The sequence below is a fragment of the Aotus nancymaae genome, unplaced genomic scaffold, assembly GCF_030222135.1.
Source record: "Aotus nancymaae isolate 86718 unplaced genomic scaffold, 86718_ANA_hifiasm-v0.15.2.pri h1tg000029l, whole genome shotgun sequence".
Classification (NCBI taxonomy): domain Eukaryota; kingdom Metazoa; phylum Chordata; class Mammalia; order Primates; family Aotidae; genus Aotus; species Aotus nancymaae.
The window spans coordinates 13,574,724-13,595,986 of NW_026988442.1; the positions used below are offsets into that span (position 1 = coordinate 13,574,724).

The window sequence follows — 21,263 nt, forward strand, 5'->3', positions numbered from 1 at the left end:
ATGGTCTCTATCTCTTGACCTCATGATCCACCCGCCTTGGCCTTCCAAAGTGCTGGGATTACAAGTGCGAGCCGCTGTGCCCGGCCAATACAAAGAAGTATTATTACTGAATCATAGGGTATGTACTTTGCAGAGAGATGTGAATTATTCTCCTCATTTGTTTTGAGACAGAGTTTTGTTCTTGTTACCCAGGCTGGAGTGCAGTGGTGCAGTCTCGGCTCACTGCAACCTTCGCCTCCCAGGTTCAAATGATTCTCCTGCCTCAGCCTCCTGAGTAGCTGGGACTACAGGCGCCTGCCACCATGCCCAGCTGATTTTTTTTTTTGTATTTTAGTAGAGATGGGGTTTCACCGTGTTGCTCAGTCTGGTTGCAAACTCCCGAGCTAGGCAATCCACCTGCCTCGCCCTCCCAAAGTGCTAGGATTACAGGTGTGAGCCACTGCGCCTGGCCTGTTTTTTTTTTTAGAGACAGAGTCTCACTCTGTCATTCATGCTTGAGTGCTGTGGTGCGATCATGGCTCACTGCAGTCTGTACTTTCTGAGCTCAGGTGATCCTCTCACTTCAGCCTTCCAAGTAACTGGGACTACAGGTGTGTGCAACCACACTGGCTAATTTTTGTATTTTTTTGTAGAGACAGGGTTTCACCGTGTTGCCCAGGCTGGTCTTGAACTCCTGGTTGAAGCAATTCACCTGCCTCAGCCTCCCAAAATGAGTTCAAGTGATTCACCTGCCTCAGCCTCCCAAAGTGCTGGGATTACAGGTGTGAACCACCATGACTGGCCTTATCTTTCTTGTTTGGTAGATGATTAAATGGAGGCACAGAGACGTAGAGTGACTTGCCTAGGGTCACATAGCAGGGAGCAGTGGAGGTAGAAATAGAACCCAAGTCTGTGGGACTCCAGAACCTGGATCTTTTGCATCATGCCCTCCTCGGCTGACTTACAGAGCCTCAGATGTGTCCACACATGTGCACACACACTCTGTCTCTCTCTCTGTTTCTCTCTCACTCAGTCTCTCTCTCTCACTGTCCAGATCTCCACATACATCACAGTGCCCCCATCCCCACTGATCCAGACCCTGGTACAGGGGAACATCTTGGTGAGCGATGACGTGCTCATGTCTGCCATGTCAGCCTTCACATCCCTGGACCAGCCCATGCCCCAGGGCCCCCCACCTGTGCAGGTAAGAAGGCGTGGGCTTCTCGTGGTGTCTTGATTCCAGACCTGCACATTAACTCCTGCAGATTCAGAATCTTGTAGAATAAAGGGGGCCTGGCCCCAGCTCTCCCTGATGCCGAGGGGGGTGTCAGCTTCCCCCTTGTCCAGCTCTGCTATAGGTGGGGAAACTGCTGCATCTAGGTGGGACCCAGAATGTGTGGGGCTTTGTAGGTTCAGTCCAGCTGTTTTGACCTTTTTTTGTTTATTTTTGAGATGAAGTGTCACTCTGTTGCCCAGGCTGGAGTGCAGTGGCGTGATCTCGGCTCACTGCAGCCTCTGCCTCCTGAGTTCAAGTGTTTCTCCTTCATCCTCCTGAGTAGCTGGGATTACAGGTGTGTGCCACCACACCTGGCTAATTTTTGTATTTTTAGTAGAGACGGGGTTTCACCATGTTGCCCAGGATGGTCTCGATCTCTTGACCTAGTGATCCACCCACCTTGGCCTCCCAAAGTGCTGGGATTACAGGCGTGAGCCACTGCGCCCGGCCTGTTTTTATTCTTAACAAGTTTCCCCTGTCCATTAGAAAAACAGAAAATGCGGGCCAGGTGCGGTGGCTCACGCCTGTAATCCCAGCACCTTGGGAGGCCAAGACAGGTGGGTCATGAGGTCAGGTGTTTGAGACCAGCCTGGTCAACATAGTGAAACCCTATCTCTGCTAAAAATTCAAAAAATTAGCCAGGTGTAGTGGTGGGCACCTGTAATCACAGCTACTCAGGAGGCTGAGGCAGGAGAATCTCTTGAACCTGGAAGGTGGAGGTTACAGTGAACCAAGATCGCACCACTGTACTCCAGCCCAGGCGACCGTGCAAGACTCTGTCTCAAAAAAAAAAAAAAAAGAGAAACAGAAAATGCATAGTAGTTCCTGGAACTAAAAATAAAAATTGTAGAGATGGGGGTCTCCCTTTGTTGTCCAGGTTGATCTTGAACTCCTGGGCTCAAGGGATCTTCCAGCCTTGGCCTCCCAAAGTGCTGGGATTATAGGTGTGAGCTACTGCACCTGGCCGGGATTTTTTTAATACAAAAAGGATCTGCGGCCAAATGAGCCTAAGGTGGAGGCGTTTTACTTCTCCCTTTGCTGTGTCCCTGGGTTCTTCCTGCCATATAGAAATCCTTTTGATTTTTCTCAACAGAGACTTTTTTTCCTCAAACATATTTTACTGTGGAACATAAGGAATAGCAGTGAAAAGGAGGACTCCGTGTTCTTTATGAAATGCTCATCAGCATCATCATGTTTTTTGTTGTTGTTGTTTTGTTTTTTCTTTTTAAATTTTTGAGGCAGTGTCTCACTCAGGTTATTCAGGCTGGAGTGCAGTGGTGGGATCATAGCTCACTGTAACCTCAAACTCTTGGGCTCAAGCAATCCTCCCTCCTCAGCCTCCTGAGTAGCTGGGACTACATACGTGTGCCAACATACTTGGCTAATTAAAAAAATTTTTTTAGAGACAGGGTCTGGCTACATTGCCCAGGGTGGTCTCGAACTCCTGGGCTCAAACAATCCTCCTGCCTCTGCCTCCCAAAGTGTTGGGATTACAGGTGTGAACCACTGCACCCATCATCACCATCATTTTAATAGCTGCAAAGGATTCCACCATATGGAAGGGCTGTCTTCTATTTAGCCAAGTTTCTATGTATAGACATGTAGGTCATTGCTAGTTTTTGCTGTTATGAAAATGGTTGGAGTCACTATCTATGTATAGACGTCTTTGCCCACCTGCTTGATTTTTTTTGTAGCATAAATTTCTAGAAGTCACTGGCTGTGTTTCACGACTACCCACACATTCATGATTCTCTCGAAAGACTCACGGGACTCAGAGGTGGTTGTACTCATGGCTGTGGTTTATTACAGCAAAGGGACAAATGGCAAGTTCAGCGAGGGAAAAAGACAGCATCTGGTGGCATCTGTAGAAATCCAGAGTTCTCTGTCTTGGGGAGGAGGAGAGAGGTTGCACAAAACACACTTCTTCCTGCAGCCATGAAGTCTAGCAACATGTGTGCCGTGTTTCTACCTGCGGAAACACACTTAAGACTCCATGGCCAGGGCTGTTTTTTTTGTTTTTTATTTTTTCTGGAGTCAGGGTCTTACTTCAACTGCCCTGGCTGGAGTGCAGTGGTGCGATTTTGGCTCACTGCAACCTCCACCTCCCTGGGCTTGGGTGATTCCCCCACCTCACCCTCCTGAGTAGCTGGGACAACAGGCATGCACCACTATGCCTGGCTAATTTTTTTGTATTTTTAGTAGAGATGTGGTTTTGCCATGTTGCCCAGACTGGTCTCGAACTCCTGGATTCCACCCACCTCGGCCTACCAAAGTGCTGAGATTACGGGCGTAAGCCACTGCGCCAGGCCCAAGGTCAGGGTTTCTGTTAGGGACTGGTCATATAGTTGACCAGTCATCATGACCAAAATTCCAGATTCCCAGAAGAGAAGGAAGTGTTCACCATGAATCCCATTTTTGTCCAGATAGGCTACGTAAGCTGGTACAATAGAACAGTGCCCCAGGTGGGCAAAACAAGCCTTATCAACAAAGGAGATGTCCCACAAGCCAGGTTCTCAGATCCCAGTCACAAGCTGGTGCTGCAAGAAAGCCCTTTTTAAGACAGCAACATTAGGCTGCTCTATTAACTCTTTTCTGTGTGAGTTAGGTCATTTTTGCCTACTTTCATAGGGAAGAGGGATAGCAGCACCAAGCCAAGGCTTCCTCTGAATTCTCCCATGACTTTGTTTCCCCAACCCCTCTTAGCCCCTCCCCAGAGCTGCCTAGTGAGTAGCTGTTCTTTCCACCTGGCTGGCTAAAGCCAATGCCCTTCCTCCCTGACAGTAAGACAGCTGGTATCAAGAAGCTGTAACACTTTTCTTTTCTGATTTCAGAGCAGCCTAAACATGCATTCCGTGCCCAGCTACCTCACCCAGCCTCCACCCCCTCCTCCGCCTCCTCCACCACTGCCCCCACCGCCACCACCTCAGCCCCCACCACCTCCACCCCAGAGCCTAGGCCCCGCTGGGCGTCCCAACCCTGGAGGGAATGGTGTGGTGGAGGTGTACAGTGCTGCTGCGCCCCTGGCTGGGAATGGAACCGTGGAGATCCAGGCGCTGGGGATGCAGCCCTACCCACCCCTGGAGGTGAGCAGAGGGGGCAGGGTGGAAGGGAACACTAGTCATGGACATCATGGGCAACCTGGACCTGTCCTGAGCACCAGCTGTGTGCCAGGTCTTATGCTGGGGATACCATGAAGACTAAACCCAGTCCTGGCCTTCATGGGGTGTACCACATCATGGGGAGAAGGACTTTCATCAAAGTATCAAACCCACAGATGTAAGATGCCAGCCATGAGAAGGTGAAATGGAGTACAGGTTGTAGCAGAAATATAAGCTGCCTGCAGGTAATGCTCAGAACAGTCCGAGATTGCCTGCCTTTTCGGGCAAAAAAATTAAAAAAGATTCAAAAAAGTTATCTGCCTAAGTGTCTCTGACAGTTTTTAATAAGCTAGGTGTATCAGTTAGCTATTGCTGGGAAAGAAATATCCATCAGACGTCAGTAACGTATCGCAAAAGTGCTTATTGTTCACGTGTTTGCATGGTCAGCTAGACAACTCTGCAGATCTTGGCTGGACTCGCTCATATGTCTGAAGGTTGGCTGGTTGTCAGCTGCTCTAGGATGGCCTGGGCTGGGACAAGTGGGGTGTCTCAGCTCTGTTCTGCGTGACTCTCATCCTCCAGTAGGTTCTCGTGGCTATGGTGGAGGTGCAAAAATGCAGGCAGAAATGCCCAGGGCCTCTTGAGGTTTAGGCTTGTGAATAACACGGAATCACTTCTACTGGCCAAAGCGGATCACAAGGCCAGCTTAGATTCAGCAGGTAGGGAAATAGATGCCACCTCTTGATGGGAGGAGCTGCAAAGTCACACTGCAAAGGCATGGGTACGGGGAGGGATGAAGAATTGGGGCCATAATCCAATTAATGTACCATGCTAATTTCCTGCCCATGAGCTCTAAGCTACAGGCTGTCTACTTAAAATGCACTGAGTTCATAGAAGCTTCTAAGACACCAGTGCTAGAGGGGATGGTTATGACAGAAACAACCGACCTGCACTGGAAATCACACTAACTCAGAATCACCCCATGTCAGGTAGTCCCTTATAAAGAGAGCCCAGACCAGTTGGAAGATCCCACCGCAAGGCATTCACGTGATGTTCTCAGGGGCTTTGAGGGGCTTTGCCCTATCCTGGGAGAACAGAGCAGGCTTCTCTAGGGAATTGATTGAATTGAGAAAAAGTTCAGTGGGATGCTGAGATAATCCTGGTGGCTTGGTAGTCAGGGGACCAGCCCAGTGGGGACCAGCACAGAGGGAGCTGCTGCTGTTGATTTTCCATGTAGATGAGGGTGATATTTGAGGGCAGAGCCTGAGTCTTATTAGACTTTGCATCCTTAGCACCTAGCAAAGCACCTGGCCTGTGGTCCTCCTAGAGTAGGTATCTTAAATTGGGCCATGACCTCAGTTTGCACTCCTCTAAAATGGGAACTCTCCTAGAAGAGCTGTTGAGGATAATAAGAGCCTATGCCAGTGGCAGTCACATTAATTATTCAGTAATGCCTTGAGTGATAGGTGAATTTATTCGTGTGACAAATATTTATTTATTTATTTAAGACAGAGTCTCACAATGTCTCCCAGGCTGGAGTGCAATGGTGTGATCTCAGCTCACTGAAACCTCCACCTTTTGGGTTCAGGCAATTCTCGTGCCTCAGCCTCCCAAGTAGCTGATATTACAGGCGTGCGCTACCACGCCCAGCTAATTTTTTTGCATTTTTAGTAGAAATGGTGGCCAGGCTGCTCTGGAACTCCTGGCCTCAGGTGATCTGCCTGCCTCGGCCTCCCAAAGTGCTGGGATTACAGGCGTGAGCTACTGCACCCGGCCCAACAAGTATTTATGGAGTGCTGTATTGGTCAGGGCTTGGCCAGGAAAATAGAAACCAGGCAAGGTATTGCTGCAGAGGGATTTTTTTTTTTTTAATTAGAAATGGTGATCTCACTTTAGCCCAGGTTGGTCTCCATCTCCTGGCCTCAAGTGAGCCTGTCACCTCAGCCTCCCAGAGTGTTGGGATTACAGGCGTGAGCCACTGTGCCCAGCTAGATTTTATAATTAGTGTTTTTTAAACCTTTTTTCAGTTTTGTCTGATTTTATTACTCCAACTGTAGCTTTCTATTTATTTATGTTTGTCTGAAATGTTTTTTCAACTTTGGGCTTTTTGCTTAGTTGTAGTCTTTTTTAAAATTTTTTTTTGAGACAGAGTCTTGCTCTGTCACCCAGGCTGGAGTGAAGTGGCATGATCATGGCTCACCGCAGTCTCGATCTCCCAGGCTCAGGTGATTCTCCCATCTCAGCCTCCTGAGTAACTGGGACTACAGGCATGCGTCACCATGCCCAACTAGTTTTTTAAATATTTTGTAGAGATGAGCTCTCCCTATGTTGCCCAGGCTAGTCTCAATCTTATGTGCTCAAGCGATCCTCCTTCCTCAGCTTCCCAAAGTACTGGAATTGCAGGCATGAGCATTGTGCTTGGCCAGAAATTTTGGGTAGGACACCTCAGGAAGACCAATGAATGATGAATAGGCCAGGCACAGTGGCTCATGCCTGTAATCCCTACACCTTGGGAGGCCAAAGTGGATGGATCACTTAAACTCAGGCGTTTTAGACCAGCTTGGGCAACATGGTGAAATCTCGTCTCTACAAAATACACAAAAATTAGCCGAGTGTGGTGGCGTGTGCCTATCATCCCAACTACTTGGGAGGCTGAGGCGGGAGGATTGCTTGGGCCTGGGAGGTCAAGGCTGTGGTGAGCTAAGATCACATCATTGCATTCCAGCCTGGACAATAGAGCAAGACCCCTTCTCAAAAAACAGCAACAATAACAACAAAAAGGCTGAAAAAATGAATTCTTTATGATGTCCCAGGTGGGGATGTAAGCTTAATGTTAACTAAATCTGAATGACTCAGAATTCGTGTGGTCATTTCTTGTGGCTTCAGTTCTCAGTGAGGGGAAGCCTGCTACTGTGCCATTGGGTACTGTCAGTCAGGAAGTGGAGCAGCTGGGGAGAGCACAGACCCCTCTGACTTCCTGGTTCTCTCTCTCATTTTTTTTTTTTTTTTGAGACAGAGTCTTGCTCCGTTACCCAGGCTGGAATGCAGTGGTGCGATCTTGGCTCACCGCAACCTCCGCCTCCCAGGCTCAAGCAGTTCTCCTGCCTCAGCCTCCTGAGTAGCTGAGATTACAGGTACATACCACCATCCCTGGTGAATTTTTGTATTTTTAATAGAGATGGGGTTTCACCATGTTGGCCAGGCTGGTCTCAAACTCCTGACCTCAGGTGATCTGCCCACCTTGGCTTCCCAAAGTGCTGGTATTACAGATGTGAGCCACAGTTTCCAGCCACCTGGTTCTCTTACGCTAGCAAAGAACCATTGATAAGAGTAGTTGGCCGGGTGTGATGGCGCATGCCTGTAATCCCAGCACTTTGGGAGGCTGGGACAGGTGGATCACAAGGTCAAGAGATTGAGACCGTCCTGGCAAACATGGTGAAACCCTGTCTCTACTAAAAATACAAAAAAAAAAAAAAAAAAAAAAAAAAAGCTGGGCGTGGTGGCTCACGCCTGTAATCCAAGCACTTTGGAGGCCAAGGCGGGCGGATCACCTGAGGTCAGGAGTTCAAAAAACCAGCCTGACCAACATGGTGAAACCCTGTCTTAAAAAAAAAAAAAAAAAAAAAAATTATGGCCGGGTGCGGTGGCTCACGCTTGTAATCCCAGCACTTTGGGAGGCCAAGGCATGCGGATCATGAGGTCAAGTGATCGAGACCATCCTGGCCGACACGGTGAAACCCCATCTCTACTGAAATACAAAAATTAGCTGGGCGTGGTGGCACGCACCTGTAGTCCCAGCTACTTGGGAGGCTGAGGCAGGAGAATTGCTTGAACCCAGTGAGCTGATATCGAGCCACTGCACTCCAGCCTGGCACCTGGTGACAGAGCGAGACTCTGTCTCAAAAAAAAAAAAAAAACAATTAGCTGGGCATGGTGGTGTGAGCCTGTAGTCCCAGCTACTTGGGAGGCTGAGGCAGGAGAGTCGCTTGAACCTGGGAGGTGGAGGTTGCAGTGAGCCAAGATTTTGCCACTGCACTCCAGCCTGGTGATAGAGTGAGACTCTGTCTCAAAAATAAAAAAAACCAAAAAAAACCGTAGTCATGGCAATAATAACAGCTAATGTGTATTTTGTGCTCACTCTGTGCCAGTCACTGTTCTAAGCCCTTTACTTGTTGCTTCCTTTAATCTTCACAGTAACCCCATGAGAGGGGTACTATAATGAGTCCCATTTTACAGATGTGGAAACTGAGACAGAGAAATTAAAAGATGCCTAAGGTCACTTAGGTGCTAAGTGGAAGAGTCAAGATTTGAACCCAGGCAGCCTGGCTCCATAGCTGTTCTGGCCTCCTGGCTTCATGAAGTTCTGAGGGGACTTGGGAGTGACTTGGGTGACCGGGGCAGGTGGAGGGTCTGTGATGGTGATGTAGGGGACAATGGCTGAGGTTGCCAGGGAGGCAGAGAGAGTGCCCCTGGCTGGGAGCTCTTCCCCTCCCCTGGCAGGGCTTTTTCCCTGACTGTGCTGTCCTTCTAGGTGCCAAACCAGTGTGTGGAGGCTCCAGTATACCCCAGCCCTGCAGTGTACAGCCCTGGCAAGCAGGGATTCAAACCCAAAGGACCAAACCCCACTGCCCCCATGACCAGCGCCACCGGGGGCACGGTGGCCACTTTTGACTCTCCACCAACGCTGAAGACCCGACGGTCTAAAGGTGCCAGGGGACTCCCGGAAGGTGGGCCCCCAGCCTGCCATGGGCATCTTTCCTCAGCATTGGCCGATCCACAAGCTGCTTGGTTCTGGTCTTCCCTTTCATGGTAGTTCAAGTTTGGTTGCATGTAATAGAAAATTCAAAATAGCAATAACTTCAACATGATAGAATTTTGTTTATTTTCTGTGTAAATCAAGGCCAGAAGCAGACAATCTGGGGATCATGTGACTGCATGGGCACCAGGCACCCCTGTTTCTTCTTTCTGTTTCTACCACTTCCAGAACATGGTATCAGTTATCCTGATGCCTCATTGTCTCAGATGACTGCTGGAGCTCCGGTCATCAATTTAATATTCCAGGTAGTAAGAAGAAGGGAAAGGGAAGGATAAAAGGGGCTTCTCCCAGCTTCTAGAAGTTCTGTTTGATATTTTTGCTTATATCTCATTGATGAAAACTTAGTCACATGGCCATACCTAGCTGCAAGAGAAGCTGGGAAGTGTCTCTTTTGGCTAGGGACGTTGATATTCCCTTTATGGGATTTGTGAGGAGTGAAGGAGAGAGTGGATATTAGGCAAGCAGTAGTGTCTGCCATCCTAATGCAGATGCTAAGTATGGGCTGGGCTGGGAGGTGGTGTCAGAGCAGGGAGCAGATGGAGAGGAGAGAAACTGAGAATTTTTCAGGGGCTTTCCAGTCGACTACTCCTACCCTTCCTTCCTTCCACAATGATGTATGGAGCATCTGTATGCCAGGCCCAGTGTCAGGCACTGGGATCTGGTCTCTTGGTCTATGATTTCTTCTGCCTTCAGTTTAATGGAAGAAACAGACAAGGAATAAATAAATAAATAAATATTTCTGAGTTGCTCTAGGAAGGAGGCTAATGGGTCCTGTGATTGAGAATAACTAGGGAGAGCCTGGTAAATGATTCTCCTCGGGTGAGGAGGAGAAGGAAGCAGCCTTGTGGGTATCTGTGGAACAAGCATTCCAGCCAAGGGGGAACAGCAGGTGCAAAGGCCCGGAGGTAGGAACATGCTTGAGGTCTTTGAAGGTTAGCAAGGTTAGCTACGAGTCTACTGCACCTGGATGGAGGGAGTGATGAGGTTGTCAGGAGTTAGGGGATGGAGAGCACTGTGGGCCACAGCAGAGGGTAGATTTGATTATAGGGCAGAGGGGAGCCTTCAAAGGATTTGTCTTACTTTCCCAGCCAGAGCATGACCTGGGCTTTCCTCCCCAGTCCCTGTGAAGCTCTCCTGTGTCTCCTCCTCAGCCTGCACATGGGTGTAGACTTCTTGGGGTGTGCATTGTCTGGCTCAGGTTCAGCAGCCAGAGGCTGCCCTTGGCGCCCTGAGCTGTACCCCAGCCTCATTGTCCCCTCCTTCCATTTGTCTTTCAGCTGCAGGGAAGCCAAAGGCTCAGAAACTCAAGTGCTCATACTGTGACAAGTCATTCACCAAAAACTTCGACCTGCAGCAGCACATCCGAAGGTAGATATGCGTAGTGAGGCAGGTGTGGCTGGGGCCATCTGTGCTGGAAGCGAGACTCTTTTCAGCCCCTAGCCTGGGGGGTGACCCAGGTTGCACCTGCCATGTCATGGTGTTCAGGCTGTAGTCCAGGTCGGGATGGTTTTTCCTCTTCTATCTCAGGAGCGGTGGAAGGGACCTGTAAAAGCTGTGGGACCTGTCCACAGAGACCGGGAAGGTCAGGAACGGGCCGGTAGGGGAAGAAAAGCACTGAACCCAGGCGGGCTTCGCAGATATGTCAGGGCTGTCTCAGGCCTCCCCTCTGCAGAACAGGCTGGCCAGCCAGGGCTGCCGTGCTCTGCAAATGGACTCTGCGGGCTCTCTGCTCACTCCGGACTAAGCATGCAGGGATCCCTGCTGGGCCTGGGTTTTTCCATCTGTGAAAGGGGAGGCTGGACTTGTTCAGTGTCTGTCACACAGCGAGATGCACTAGTACATGAGATGATTTTTGGTGGTTCATGGATATGAGGCTGAAAAGTTCTGAAAGATATAGTGGGAAAATTCTTCCCTTTGTAATTTCAGTCCTTGAAAACCTCAATTTGGTATAATTTGGTCTTTAATACCTTTAGTATACATGCTCATCTCTTATAACAGAGAGAGAGAGAGGGAGAGAGAGACAGAGAGAACAAACCTCAGATTCCAGCCATGGCTGGCAACAGCTTCTATCTAGACCAGGGTTTTTCAGCCTTGCTACTACTGCCATTTTGGATTTTGGATCACATTATTCTTTGCTGTGGGGAGCTGACGTGTGCATCATAGAATGTTTAGGAGCATCCCTGGCCTCTAACCGTTAGATGCTAGGAGTACCGCAGCCTACAGCTGTGACAATCAAAAATGCCAATGTCTCCTGGAGGGCAAAACCGACCTCAGCTAAGAACTGGTCTACACTAGTGCTGTCCAATAGAACTTTCTGTAATGATAGAAATGCCCAAATTGGGCCGGACACGGTGGTTTATGCCTGTAATCCCAGCACTTTAGGAGGTTGAGGTGGGCGGATCACTTGAGGTCAGGGATTCGAGAGTAGCCTGGCTAACATGGTGAAACCCCATCTCTACTAAAAATACAAAAATTAGCCAGGCATGGTGGTGGGTGCCTGTAGTTCCAGTTACTTGGGAGACTGAGACAGGAGAATCCCTTGAACCCAGGAGGCAGAGGTTGCAGTGAGCTGAGATCATGCCACTGCACTCCAGCCTGGGCGACAGAGTGAGACACCATCTCAAAAAAAAAAAAAGAAAAAAGAAATGCTCAAATTGGCTCTCTCCAATATGGTAGCTACTGACTATACATGGCTGTTGAGCACTTGGAATGTGGCTAGTGAGACTGAGAAATTGAATTTTGTATTTTATTTTAATGAATTTTATTTATTTATTTTTAGACAGGGTCTTGCTTTGTTGCCCAGGCTGGAGTGCAGTGGTGTGATCTTGGCTCACTGCAGCCTCGATCTCCCAGGTTCTAGCAGTCCTCCCATCTCAGCCTCCCAAACTGCTGAGACCACAGGCTCACACCACCACACCTAGCTAATTTTTGTATTTTTTGTAGAAACAGGGTTTCATCATGTTGCTCAGGCTGGTGTTGAACTCCTGAGCTCAGGCGATTCCCCCATCTTGGCTTCGTGTTGGGATTACAGGCATGAGCCACCATGCCAGGCTTGAATTTAAATTTAAATAGCCCCATATGACTTATGTCTACCTTATTGGACAGTGTAGCTCTGGATCTTGCATTTTTTTTGGTTGCTTTATGACAAGTGGTTTTCCATACAGAATAACAAAAGGAAGCTTTTTTTAAAAGATTATTTTATTTTCATTTATTTAATTTTAGAGACAAGGTCTTGCTCTGTCATCCAGGCTGCAGTGCAGTGGCACGGTCATAGCTCACTGTAACCTTCAACTCCTGGGCTTAAGCAATCCTTCTGCCTCAGACTCCCAAAGTGCTAGAATTACATATGTGAGCCATAAAATTATTTTAAGTTGGGGTGGGTGTGGTGGCTCACGTCTGTAATCCCAGCGCTTTGGGATGCCGAGGCGGGCGGATCACAAGGTCAAGAGATAGAGACCATCATGGCTAACATGGTGAAACCCCATCTCTACTAAAAATACAAAAATTAGCCGGGCATGGTGGCGCACGCCTATAGTCCCAGATACTCAGGAGTCTGAAGCAGGAGAATCGCTTGAACCTGGAAGCAGAGGTTGTAGTGAGCTGAGATCGCGCCACTGCACTCCACTGTGATGACAGAGCAAGGCTCTGTCTCAAAAAAAAAAATTATTTTGAGTTTTAAAGAAGTGAGTTGATTTGAAGAAAAATGTTAAACTGTGGTACAAGTGCTATGCTGTGACAACGAGAATGTTTTCTCCTTCAAATGACAGAAGTCCCCATTTGTTTTTTCATTTTTGAGATGGAGTCTCGCTCTGTCGCCCAGGCTGGAGTGTGGTGGTGTGATCTCGGCTCACTGCAACCTCCACCTCCCGGGTTCAAGTGATTCTCCTACCTCAGCCTCCTGAGTAGCTGGGATTACAGGTGCGCACCACCATGCCCAGCTAAGTTTTGTATTTTTAGTAGAGATGGGGTTTCACCATGTTGGTCAGGCTGGTCTCAAACTCTTGACCTCAAGTGATCCACCTACCTCGGCCTCCCAAAGTGCTGGGATTACAGACATGAACTACTGTGCCAGGCCAGAAGTCCTCATTTAAATGGGCTTGGACAATTGGGAAATGTTATCTCACAGTATGGGATGGCCAGAGGAGGATGGCTCCAGGGTTTGTTGATGAGCAACTCAGTAACATGACCCAGAACCCAGGGTCTTTCCATCTCTGGTCTGCCTGCCTCAGCAAGAGGGCTTGTCTCCATGGTGTCAGAGGGTGGCCAGCGGCATCTGGATGTTCTTTCTGGGCCTTCCTGGTGGCTGTGAGCTCCTGGGCTGAGGCCTTGTCCTCGTTCCTGCAGGAGGGCACTGACAAGCCTTTTCTTCCACAGCCACACCGGCGAGAAGCCCTTCCAGTGTATTGCATGTGGCCGTGCCTTTGCCCAGAAGTCTAATGTTAAGAAACACATGCAGACCCACAAGGTGTGGCCTCCAGGACACAGTGGTGGCACCGTGTCTCCAAACTGTGTGACTGTACAGGTCATGGCCCTGAACCCCAGCAGGCAGGAGGACGAGGAAAACACAGGTGGGTGGAAGTAGGGAATGCCATGCTCCCCACGCCTCTCTTCTGCTGCTTCACAGGTGTTGTTGCTAGCTGTGTGACCTTGGGCAACCCCCATGACCAAACATACAACATATGTGGCATTTCTCTAATACTATACCCATGGCAGACATCACTATTCAATCACCTACTCTTTTTTGGCTGAGCCTGGTCTCACCTCAGAATCTTTTTATTTTTTTTTAACTTATGAATTGCTTATTTCTGGAATTTTCCATTTAATATTTTCAGACCATGGTTGACTCTGGGTAATTAAAATCATGGAAAGCAAAACTGCAGATAAGGGGAGACTAGTATAACATAAAAAATTATGAGCCCATACTATTAAAATAAATGAATGAATAAATAAATAGGGGATGAAAGACAGCCCTTTCTTTTTTAAAAAAATTTTACTTTAAGTTCTGGGATACATGTCCCGAATGTACAGGTTTCTTACATAGGTATACCTGTGCCATGGTGGTTTGCTGCACCTATCAGCCCGTCATCTAGGTTTTAGGCCCCGCATACATTAGGTATTTGTCCTTGTCCCCCACCCCACAATAGGCCCCAGTGTGTGATGTTCCCCTCCCTGCGTCCTTGTATTCTCATTGTTCAACTCCCACCTATGAGTGAGAACATTTGGTGTTTGGTTTTCTATTCCTGTGTTAGTTTGCTGAGAATGATGGCTTCCAGCTTCATCCATGTCCTCATAAAGGACATGAACTCATTCTTCTTTATGGCTGCATAATATTCCATGGTGTGTATGTGCCACATTTAAAGAAAGTCTTTTCTTAGGTAAAATGTGTACTGATTAAAGTAGAAATAATGGTTAAATTAGAAAATAACTATTTAACAGCCACCATGGTTATATGATCATGTGCTGTGTAAGGATGTTTCCATGAGTGACAGATGGCATATGTGACAGTGGTCCCATAAAGTTGTAATGGAGCTGGAAAATTTCTGTCATCTAGTGACATTGTTGCCATTGTAAAATCATAGCACATTGCATTACCTTTCCCATGTTTAGTTACGTTTATTTTAAAAATTTTAGATTTAGGGGGTACATGTGCTGGGGGCTGGGCTTCTAGTGTACCTATACCCAAATACTAGACATTGTACCAACAAGTAGTTTTTCTTTCTTCTTTTTCTTTTTTGTTTTTTGAGACAGAGTCTCACTCTGTCACCCAGGCTGGAGTACAGTGTTGCTATCTCAGTTCACAGTAACCTCCATCTTCCAGGTTCAAGTGATCCTCCTGCATCAGCCTCCCAAGTAGCTGGGATTACAGGTGCCCACCACCATGCCTGGCTAATTTTTGTATTTTTAGTAGAGATGGCCAACATGTATTTCACCATGTATTTCATCATGTTGGCCAGGCTGGTCTCGAATCCTTGACCTCAAATGATCTGCCTACCTTGGCTTCCCAAAGTGCTGGGATTACGGATGTGAGCCACCACACCCAGCCAACAGGTGGTTTTTCAACCCTTGCCCTCCCTCACCATCCCCCCTCAGAAGCTGTTTTCTATATGTTGCTCCAAGCAGTCACTGTAGTTGATGAGAAGTTGAAAGCTATTCAACCTCCGTGGGCAGTTGGTCTCCAAAGCTCTTTATACATGTGGGATTCTTATCATTTGTCCCTGAGCTAACGATCCTACCCCTGATATTAGTTTAGTTTCTTTTTTGCATGAAGACTGAGAACTTACTAGGTTTAGAGCAACACTGCCCAACAGAAATATATGAACAATATATGTAATTTAAAATGTTCAGCCAGGCATGATGGCTCACGCCTGTAATCCCAATACTTTGGAAGGCTGAGGCAGGCAGATCACGAGGTCAAGAGATTGAGACCATCCTGGTCAACATGGTGAAACCCCATCGCTACTAAAAGTACAAAAATTAGCTGGGTGCGGTGGTGTGCGCCTGTAATCCCAGCTACTTGGGAGGCTGAGGCAGGGGAATCACTTGAACCCGGGAGGCGGAGATTGCAGTGGGCCGAGATTGAACCACTGCCCTCCAGCCTGAGGGATAAAGCAAGACTCTGTCTCAAAAAAAAAAAAAAAAAAGAAAAGAAAAACATCAGCTTGGGCAATATAGTAAAACCCTATCTCTATTTATTTAAAAAAAAAATTATAAGTTCTGTCTTTAGTGGCAAAAAAACCTTAAATAAATACATGAAATATCAAAAGCAAGTTAGTTACTTCCTAGATATAAAAAAAATAAATAAAATTTTCTAGTAGCTACATTAAAAACAATTTTTAAAAAGATTAATTTTAATTATCTTATTTAACCAGGTATATATATTATATATATATATGCGTGTGTGTGTTTGTGTGTGTGTGTGTGTGCGCTAGAGTCTCACTCCTCACTCTGTCGCCCAGGCTGGAGTGCAGTGGCACAATCTTGGCTCAATGCAACCTCCATCTCCTGGTATCTAACCCAATATATTAACATTATTATTATTTTAACATGTAATATAAGGATTAGATATACTTTATATTCTTTTTTTACTAAATTTTGTATATAATGTATATACAAGTAGGTATATATACTTATCACACATCTGGGTATGGGCCTAGACATCATATTTCTTTCTTTCTTTATTTCTTTTTTTTTTTGGACTCAAGTGATCCTCCTGCCTCAGCCTCCTAAGTAGCTGGGACGGGGGTGCACTACTGTGCCTGGCTAATTGTTAAACATTTTTTTTGTAGAGACAGGGTCTTGCTTTGTTGCCCAGGCTGGTCTCAAACTCCTGGGCTCAAGTGATCCCCTCACCTCAGCCTTTCAAAGTGCCGGGATTATAGGTGTGGGCCACCATGCCTGGTACCACATTTCAAGTTTTCAGTAGCCACTTGTGGCTCAGGACCACCGTATTAGACAGTGTAAGGCCAGAGTCTAAGCCCTTCCCATGTAGCTCCAAGGGTGAGCAATGCCAGCCATGTGCTAGGTAATGAAGGGAGTGTTTTGCTGGACAAGCAACTTGTGGCCACTTTTATCTGAACTTCCTTCAGTCTTCCTGTTGGAAGTAGTCCTACTGTGTGCCCTCTTGTGAACTCCTTTTTTTGTTAAAAAAAATTTTTTTTGAGACAAGATCATGCTCTGTCACCCAGGCTGGAGTTCAATGGCACGATGGTGCTCCCCGCAACCTCAATTTCCCGGGCTCAAGTGATCCTCCCACCTCAGCTTCCTGGGTAGGTGGGACCACAGGCACATGCAACCATGCCCAGCTAATTTTGTTTATTTTTTGTAGAGATGAGGTCTCATTATGTTGGCCAGACTAGTCTTGAACTCCTGACCTCGGGTGATCTACCTGCCTTGGGCTCCCAGAGTGCTGGGATTACAGGTGTGAGCCACCGTGCCTGGCTGATGATTATAATTCTTCTTCTTGTTGTTATTATTTTTTGAGACAGTGTCTTGCTCTGTCATCCAGGCTGGAGTGCAGTGGTCCAATCTCTGCTCACTTTAACCTCTGCCTCCTGGGTTCAAGCGATTCTCCTGCCTCAACCTCCTGAGTAGCTGGGATTACAGGCGCCTTCCACCACATTTGGCTAATTTTTGTATTGTTAGTAGAGACGGGGTTTCACCATGTTGGGTAGGCTGATCTTAAACTTCTGACCTCAAGCGATCCATCCGCCTTAGCCTCCCAAAGTGCTGGTATTACAGGTGTGAGCCACCGTACCCAGCCCGTTGATTACAATAAGAAGGGACTGGGAAGGCATTATGAGTACAGCTAGGATGGTCTTGAGAATTTTTAACAACCATGGAGAGGCCTGTAGTGTCTGAGGGGAAAGTCAGAGCAGGGAGGCTTGAAGCAGTAGCTGTTTCTCACTAGGAAAGGAAGTATTTCCGTATTTGAACCTAGGGGATGACCGTATCAGTGCACACCAGATGAGTGTGACACTTTAGGACAGAGTCTGACACAAAGTGGGGAGCAGGTACTAGGTGAACACAGAGGAGCATGGAGTAGGCGTTCTGTGTGTCCTTCCTGAATGGCCTGGCTCCTTGTCCTGACTTCCCCGGCTTTCTTCATAGGGTTGGGCCAGCCCCTGCCCAGTGCACCACAGCCCCAGGCCTTGCCCGCCACCGGCGAGGATGAGGGAGACAAGCCGGAGCCCAAGCAGGTGGTCCTTATCGACAGCTCCTACCTGTGCCAGTTCTGCCCCAGCAAGTTCAGCACCTACTTCCAGCTCAAGTCTCACATGACCCAGCATAAAAACGAGCAGGTAGGCGGGTGGTGGCAGAGAAGGCCACACCACACCAGTCACGGCCTTTCACTGGTGCTGGGGAACGCTGCCTAGGAAGGGGTAGGAGTCAACGAGTCAGACCTTCCACGGCTCTGTTTGCCCCGGGTCAGATTCTAGTGGGGGCTGATGGAGTTGAGTAAGGTTACCCTTGGGGCAAATCACAGAAAACTTTGACTCAACTCCAGGCCTGAGACAGCTGACTCTACTCAGTAAAAGGACCCTGTGTCTTTCCAGCTCTGGTCTCTGCCATCTCAGGGTGTGGCCTTGTCCTCTCCTGATGGCTCATCTTGTGCTTCTGTCCTGGGATGGTGGCACTCTTTTTTTTTTTGAGACAGTTTTACTCTTCTGCACAGGCTGGCACGCAGTGGCATGATCTTGGCTCACTGCAACCTCTGCCTCCCGGGTTCAAGTGATTCTTGTGCTTCAGCCTCTCAAGTAGCTGAGATTATAGGCACGCACCACTATGCCCGGCTAATTTTTGTATTTTTAGTAAAGATAGGGTTTTACCATGTTGGCCAGTCTAGTCTCAAACTCCTGACCTCAAGTGATCTGTCCACTTGGCCTCTGGAAGTGCTGGGATTATAGGCGTGAGCCACTGCAGTCTGGCCGGTGGTCACTCTCTCTAGGCAGCAGCTCTAGGCAGCAGTCTAGACCCACTGTTATCCATGAGCAAAAAGGGGTTATCTCTTTATCATTTTTAGGAGCAAGGAAACTTCTCAGAAGCACTTTGTAGATCTCTCCTTAGTCAAAGCCAGTACATGTGCTCTATCTTTTGAGAATGCATTATTATGTACAAATAATAGAAAACTGACTTCATAGGGCTTATTTCTCTCGCATCAGAAGAAATCCCTAAGTAGGCAGTGTTGGGCTTATATAGAGCAGGTCAGATATGTCCCTATAGACTCAGGCTTCTAGCTTTCTGATCTGCCATTCTTAGCTTATGGGGTTCATCCCAAGGTTGCAGGATGGCCGCTATGTCTCCATCCATATTCCAGTCAAGCAAACGCAGAAAGCAGAGGGGATTTCTCCTGGGAAGCTTTTGCCTTTGTGTTCTGGAAGTGATGTTGTCCCCAAAGACTACTGCCTGTATATCATTGGCTAGAAAGGAGTCACATGGCTGACACTAGGTGCAAGAGAACCAGAATCAAGTGTTTTTTTTTTTTTTTCTTCTTCTTCTTCTTGTTTTTTCCTGAGATGCAGTTTTGCTCTTGTTGTCCAGACTGGAGTGCAATGGCACGATCTCAGCTCACTGCAACCTCTGCCTCCTGGGTTCAAGTGATTCTCCTGCCTCAGCCTCCTGAGTAGCTGGGATTACAGGCACCCCCACACCACACCTGGCTAATTTTCGTATTTTTCGTAGAGACAGGGTTTCACCATGTTGGCCAGACTGGTCTCGAACTCCTAACCTCAAGTGATCCACTGCTTTAGCCTCCCAGAGTGCTAGGATTACAGACGTGAGCCACCACACCCAGTCTGTGTTTCTGGTTTTTTTTTTTTAGACAGAGTCTCACTCTGTTGCCCAGGCTGGAGTGCAGTGGTGTGATCTTAGCTCACTGTAACCTCCGCCTCCTGGGTTCAAGGGATTCTCCTGCCTCAGCCTCCCAAGTAGCTGGGCTTACAGGTGTGCACCACTACACCTGGCTGATTTTTGTATTTTTAGTAGAATTGGGGTTTCACTGTGTCAGCCAGGCTGGTCTCAAACTCCTGGGCTCAATTGATCTGCCTGCCTCGGCCTCCCAAAGTGTTAGGATGACAAGCATGAGCCACCTTTCCTGGCCAGGACCATGTATTTTAACTAGGTATGTTACTATTCTGAGCAAATCAAGGTTCACTTTTTTAGGTAGAAGGAGTGCATGATATTGTGTAGGGAGCCAGGACTTAGGCTATCAAAGTATAATTTTCAAGATGTTAAAAACATACTTCTCATACAAATGAGACCTGAACATGAATCAAAATATTGCTTAACTCATTAATGAGAGAACCCGAAGGAAGACAAAGCCTGTTCAACAGAGGCCGTGAGACACAGCTAGCTATGCCTAATAACTGTCATTGAAAAAAAGAGATTCTGAAGTCAGACTGCTAAATTACATACAAATCTGGTTAATGTCTTGCAAGATAACAAAACCTATGACCCTTGGGGTTGTCTTCTCTACCTGACAAAAATCAATTACATTGGATCAGTTTTTTATAAGTTAAATTTAACTATAGAGTCCTAATCAGTGGGAAGTAGTCAGAAGTAGCCACCTCCCCTAGAGTGGGATGACTGTGGGTGGGCTGTAGGTGGGCTCGTTAGATAGCAGTTCTTAAAGTGAGGTTCCATGCCAGCAGCAGCAGCATCCCCTGAGGATTCCTCATTAGGGGTACACATATTCAGGCCTGCTGAGTCAGATTCTCTGGGGGCGGTCCCCAGCAACCTGTGATTCTGAGGCCTGCTCCAGTTTGAGAGCTGCTATTCCATTATGACATTGAAAGGGTACCCTATCATCTTTTCACTATATTTCCAGTTCTTGAACAATTTTTCTAAATATACCCATTCCACATAGAGCCTGAGGGAAGGGTATTAGGGCCATCATGACTGGCTGAGAGGAGGGAACCCTCTAATCAAAATAAAACCAAGGGCTGGGCACAGCGGCCCATGCCTCTAATGCCACCACTTTGGGAGGCCAAGACGGGTAGATCACTTGAGGTCAGCCTGGCCAACATGGCAAAACTCCGTCTCTACTAAAAATACAAAAATTAGCTGGGTATGGTGGTGCACACCTGTAATCCCAGCTACTTGGGAGGCTGAGGGAGGAGAATCACTTGAACCTGGGAAGTGGAGGTTGCAGTGAGCTGAGATTGTGCCACTGCACTCCAGCCTGGGAGACACAGTGACACTCTGTCTCAAAAATAAATAAATAGGCTGGGCATGGTGGCTCACGCCTGTAATCCCAGCACTTTGGGAGGCTGAGGTGGGTGGATCACGAGGTCAAGAGATTGAGACCATCCTGGCCGACATGGTGAAACCCCGTCTCTACTAAAAATACAAAAATTAGCTGGGCTTGGTGGCGGGTGCCTGTAGTCCCAGCTACTCAGGAGACTGAGACAGAAGAATTGCTTGAACCGGGGAGGCAAAGGTTGCAGTGAGCCGAGATTGTACCACTGCACTCTAGCCTGGCGACAGCGTGAGACTCCATTCGGTGGTGGTTGGGGGGAAGAATAAATAAATAAATAAAAACCCAGGGCTTCAGCAGCAGCAGGGGAGCAGAGAGAGTGTCCCAGGTCAGTGCCACAGG

General features: G+C 47.7%; 1 protein-coding gene across 4 annotated transcripts in view; it reads left to right on the top strand.

Moving 5' to 3' along the window:
- The window catches only part of ZNF341 (zinc finger protein 341), a 55,491-nt gene that overhangs the window by 12,993 nt on the left and 21,235 nt on the right, over nt 1–21,263 (top strand). For 2 of the 4 annotated variants that reach the window (XM_021665821.2, XM_064382329.1), the window contains 6 exons: nt 1,034–1,183; nt 4,087–4,338; nt 8,885–9,080; nt 10,447–10,537; nt 13,544–13,737; nt 17,777–17,967. In XM_021665821.2, coding sequence (XP_021521496.1) covers nt 1,034–1,183; nt 4,087–4,338; nt 8,885–9,080; nt 10,447–10,537; nt 13,544–13,737; nt 17,777–17,967 — 1,074 coding nt within the window. Of the gene's footprint in view, nt 1–1,033; nt 1,184–4,086; nt 4,339–8,884; nt 9,081–10,446; nt 10,538–13,543; nt 13,738–17,776; nt 17,968–21,263 lie in introns of those variants that run through there. The other 2 variants (XM_021665822.2, XM_064382328.1) reach the window with 2 other exon arrangements.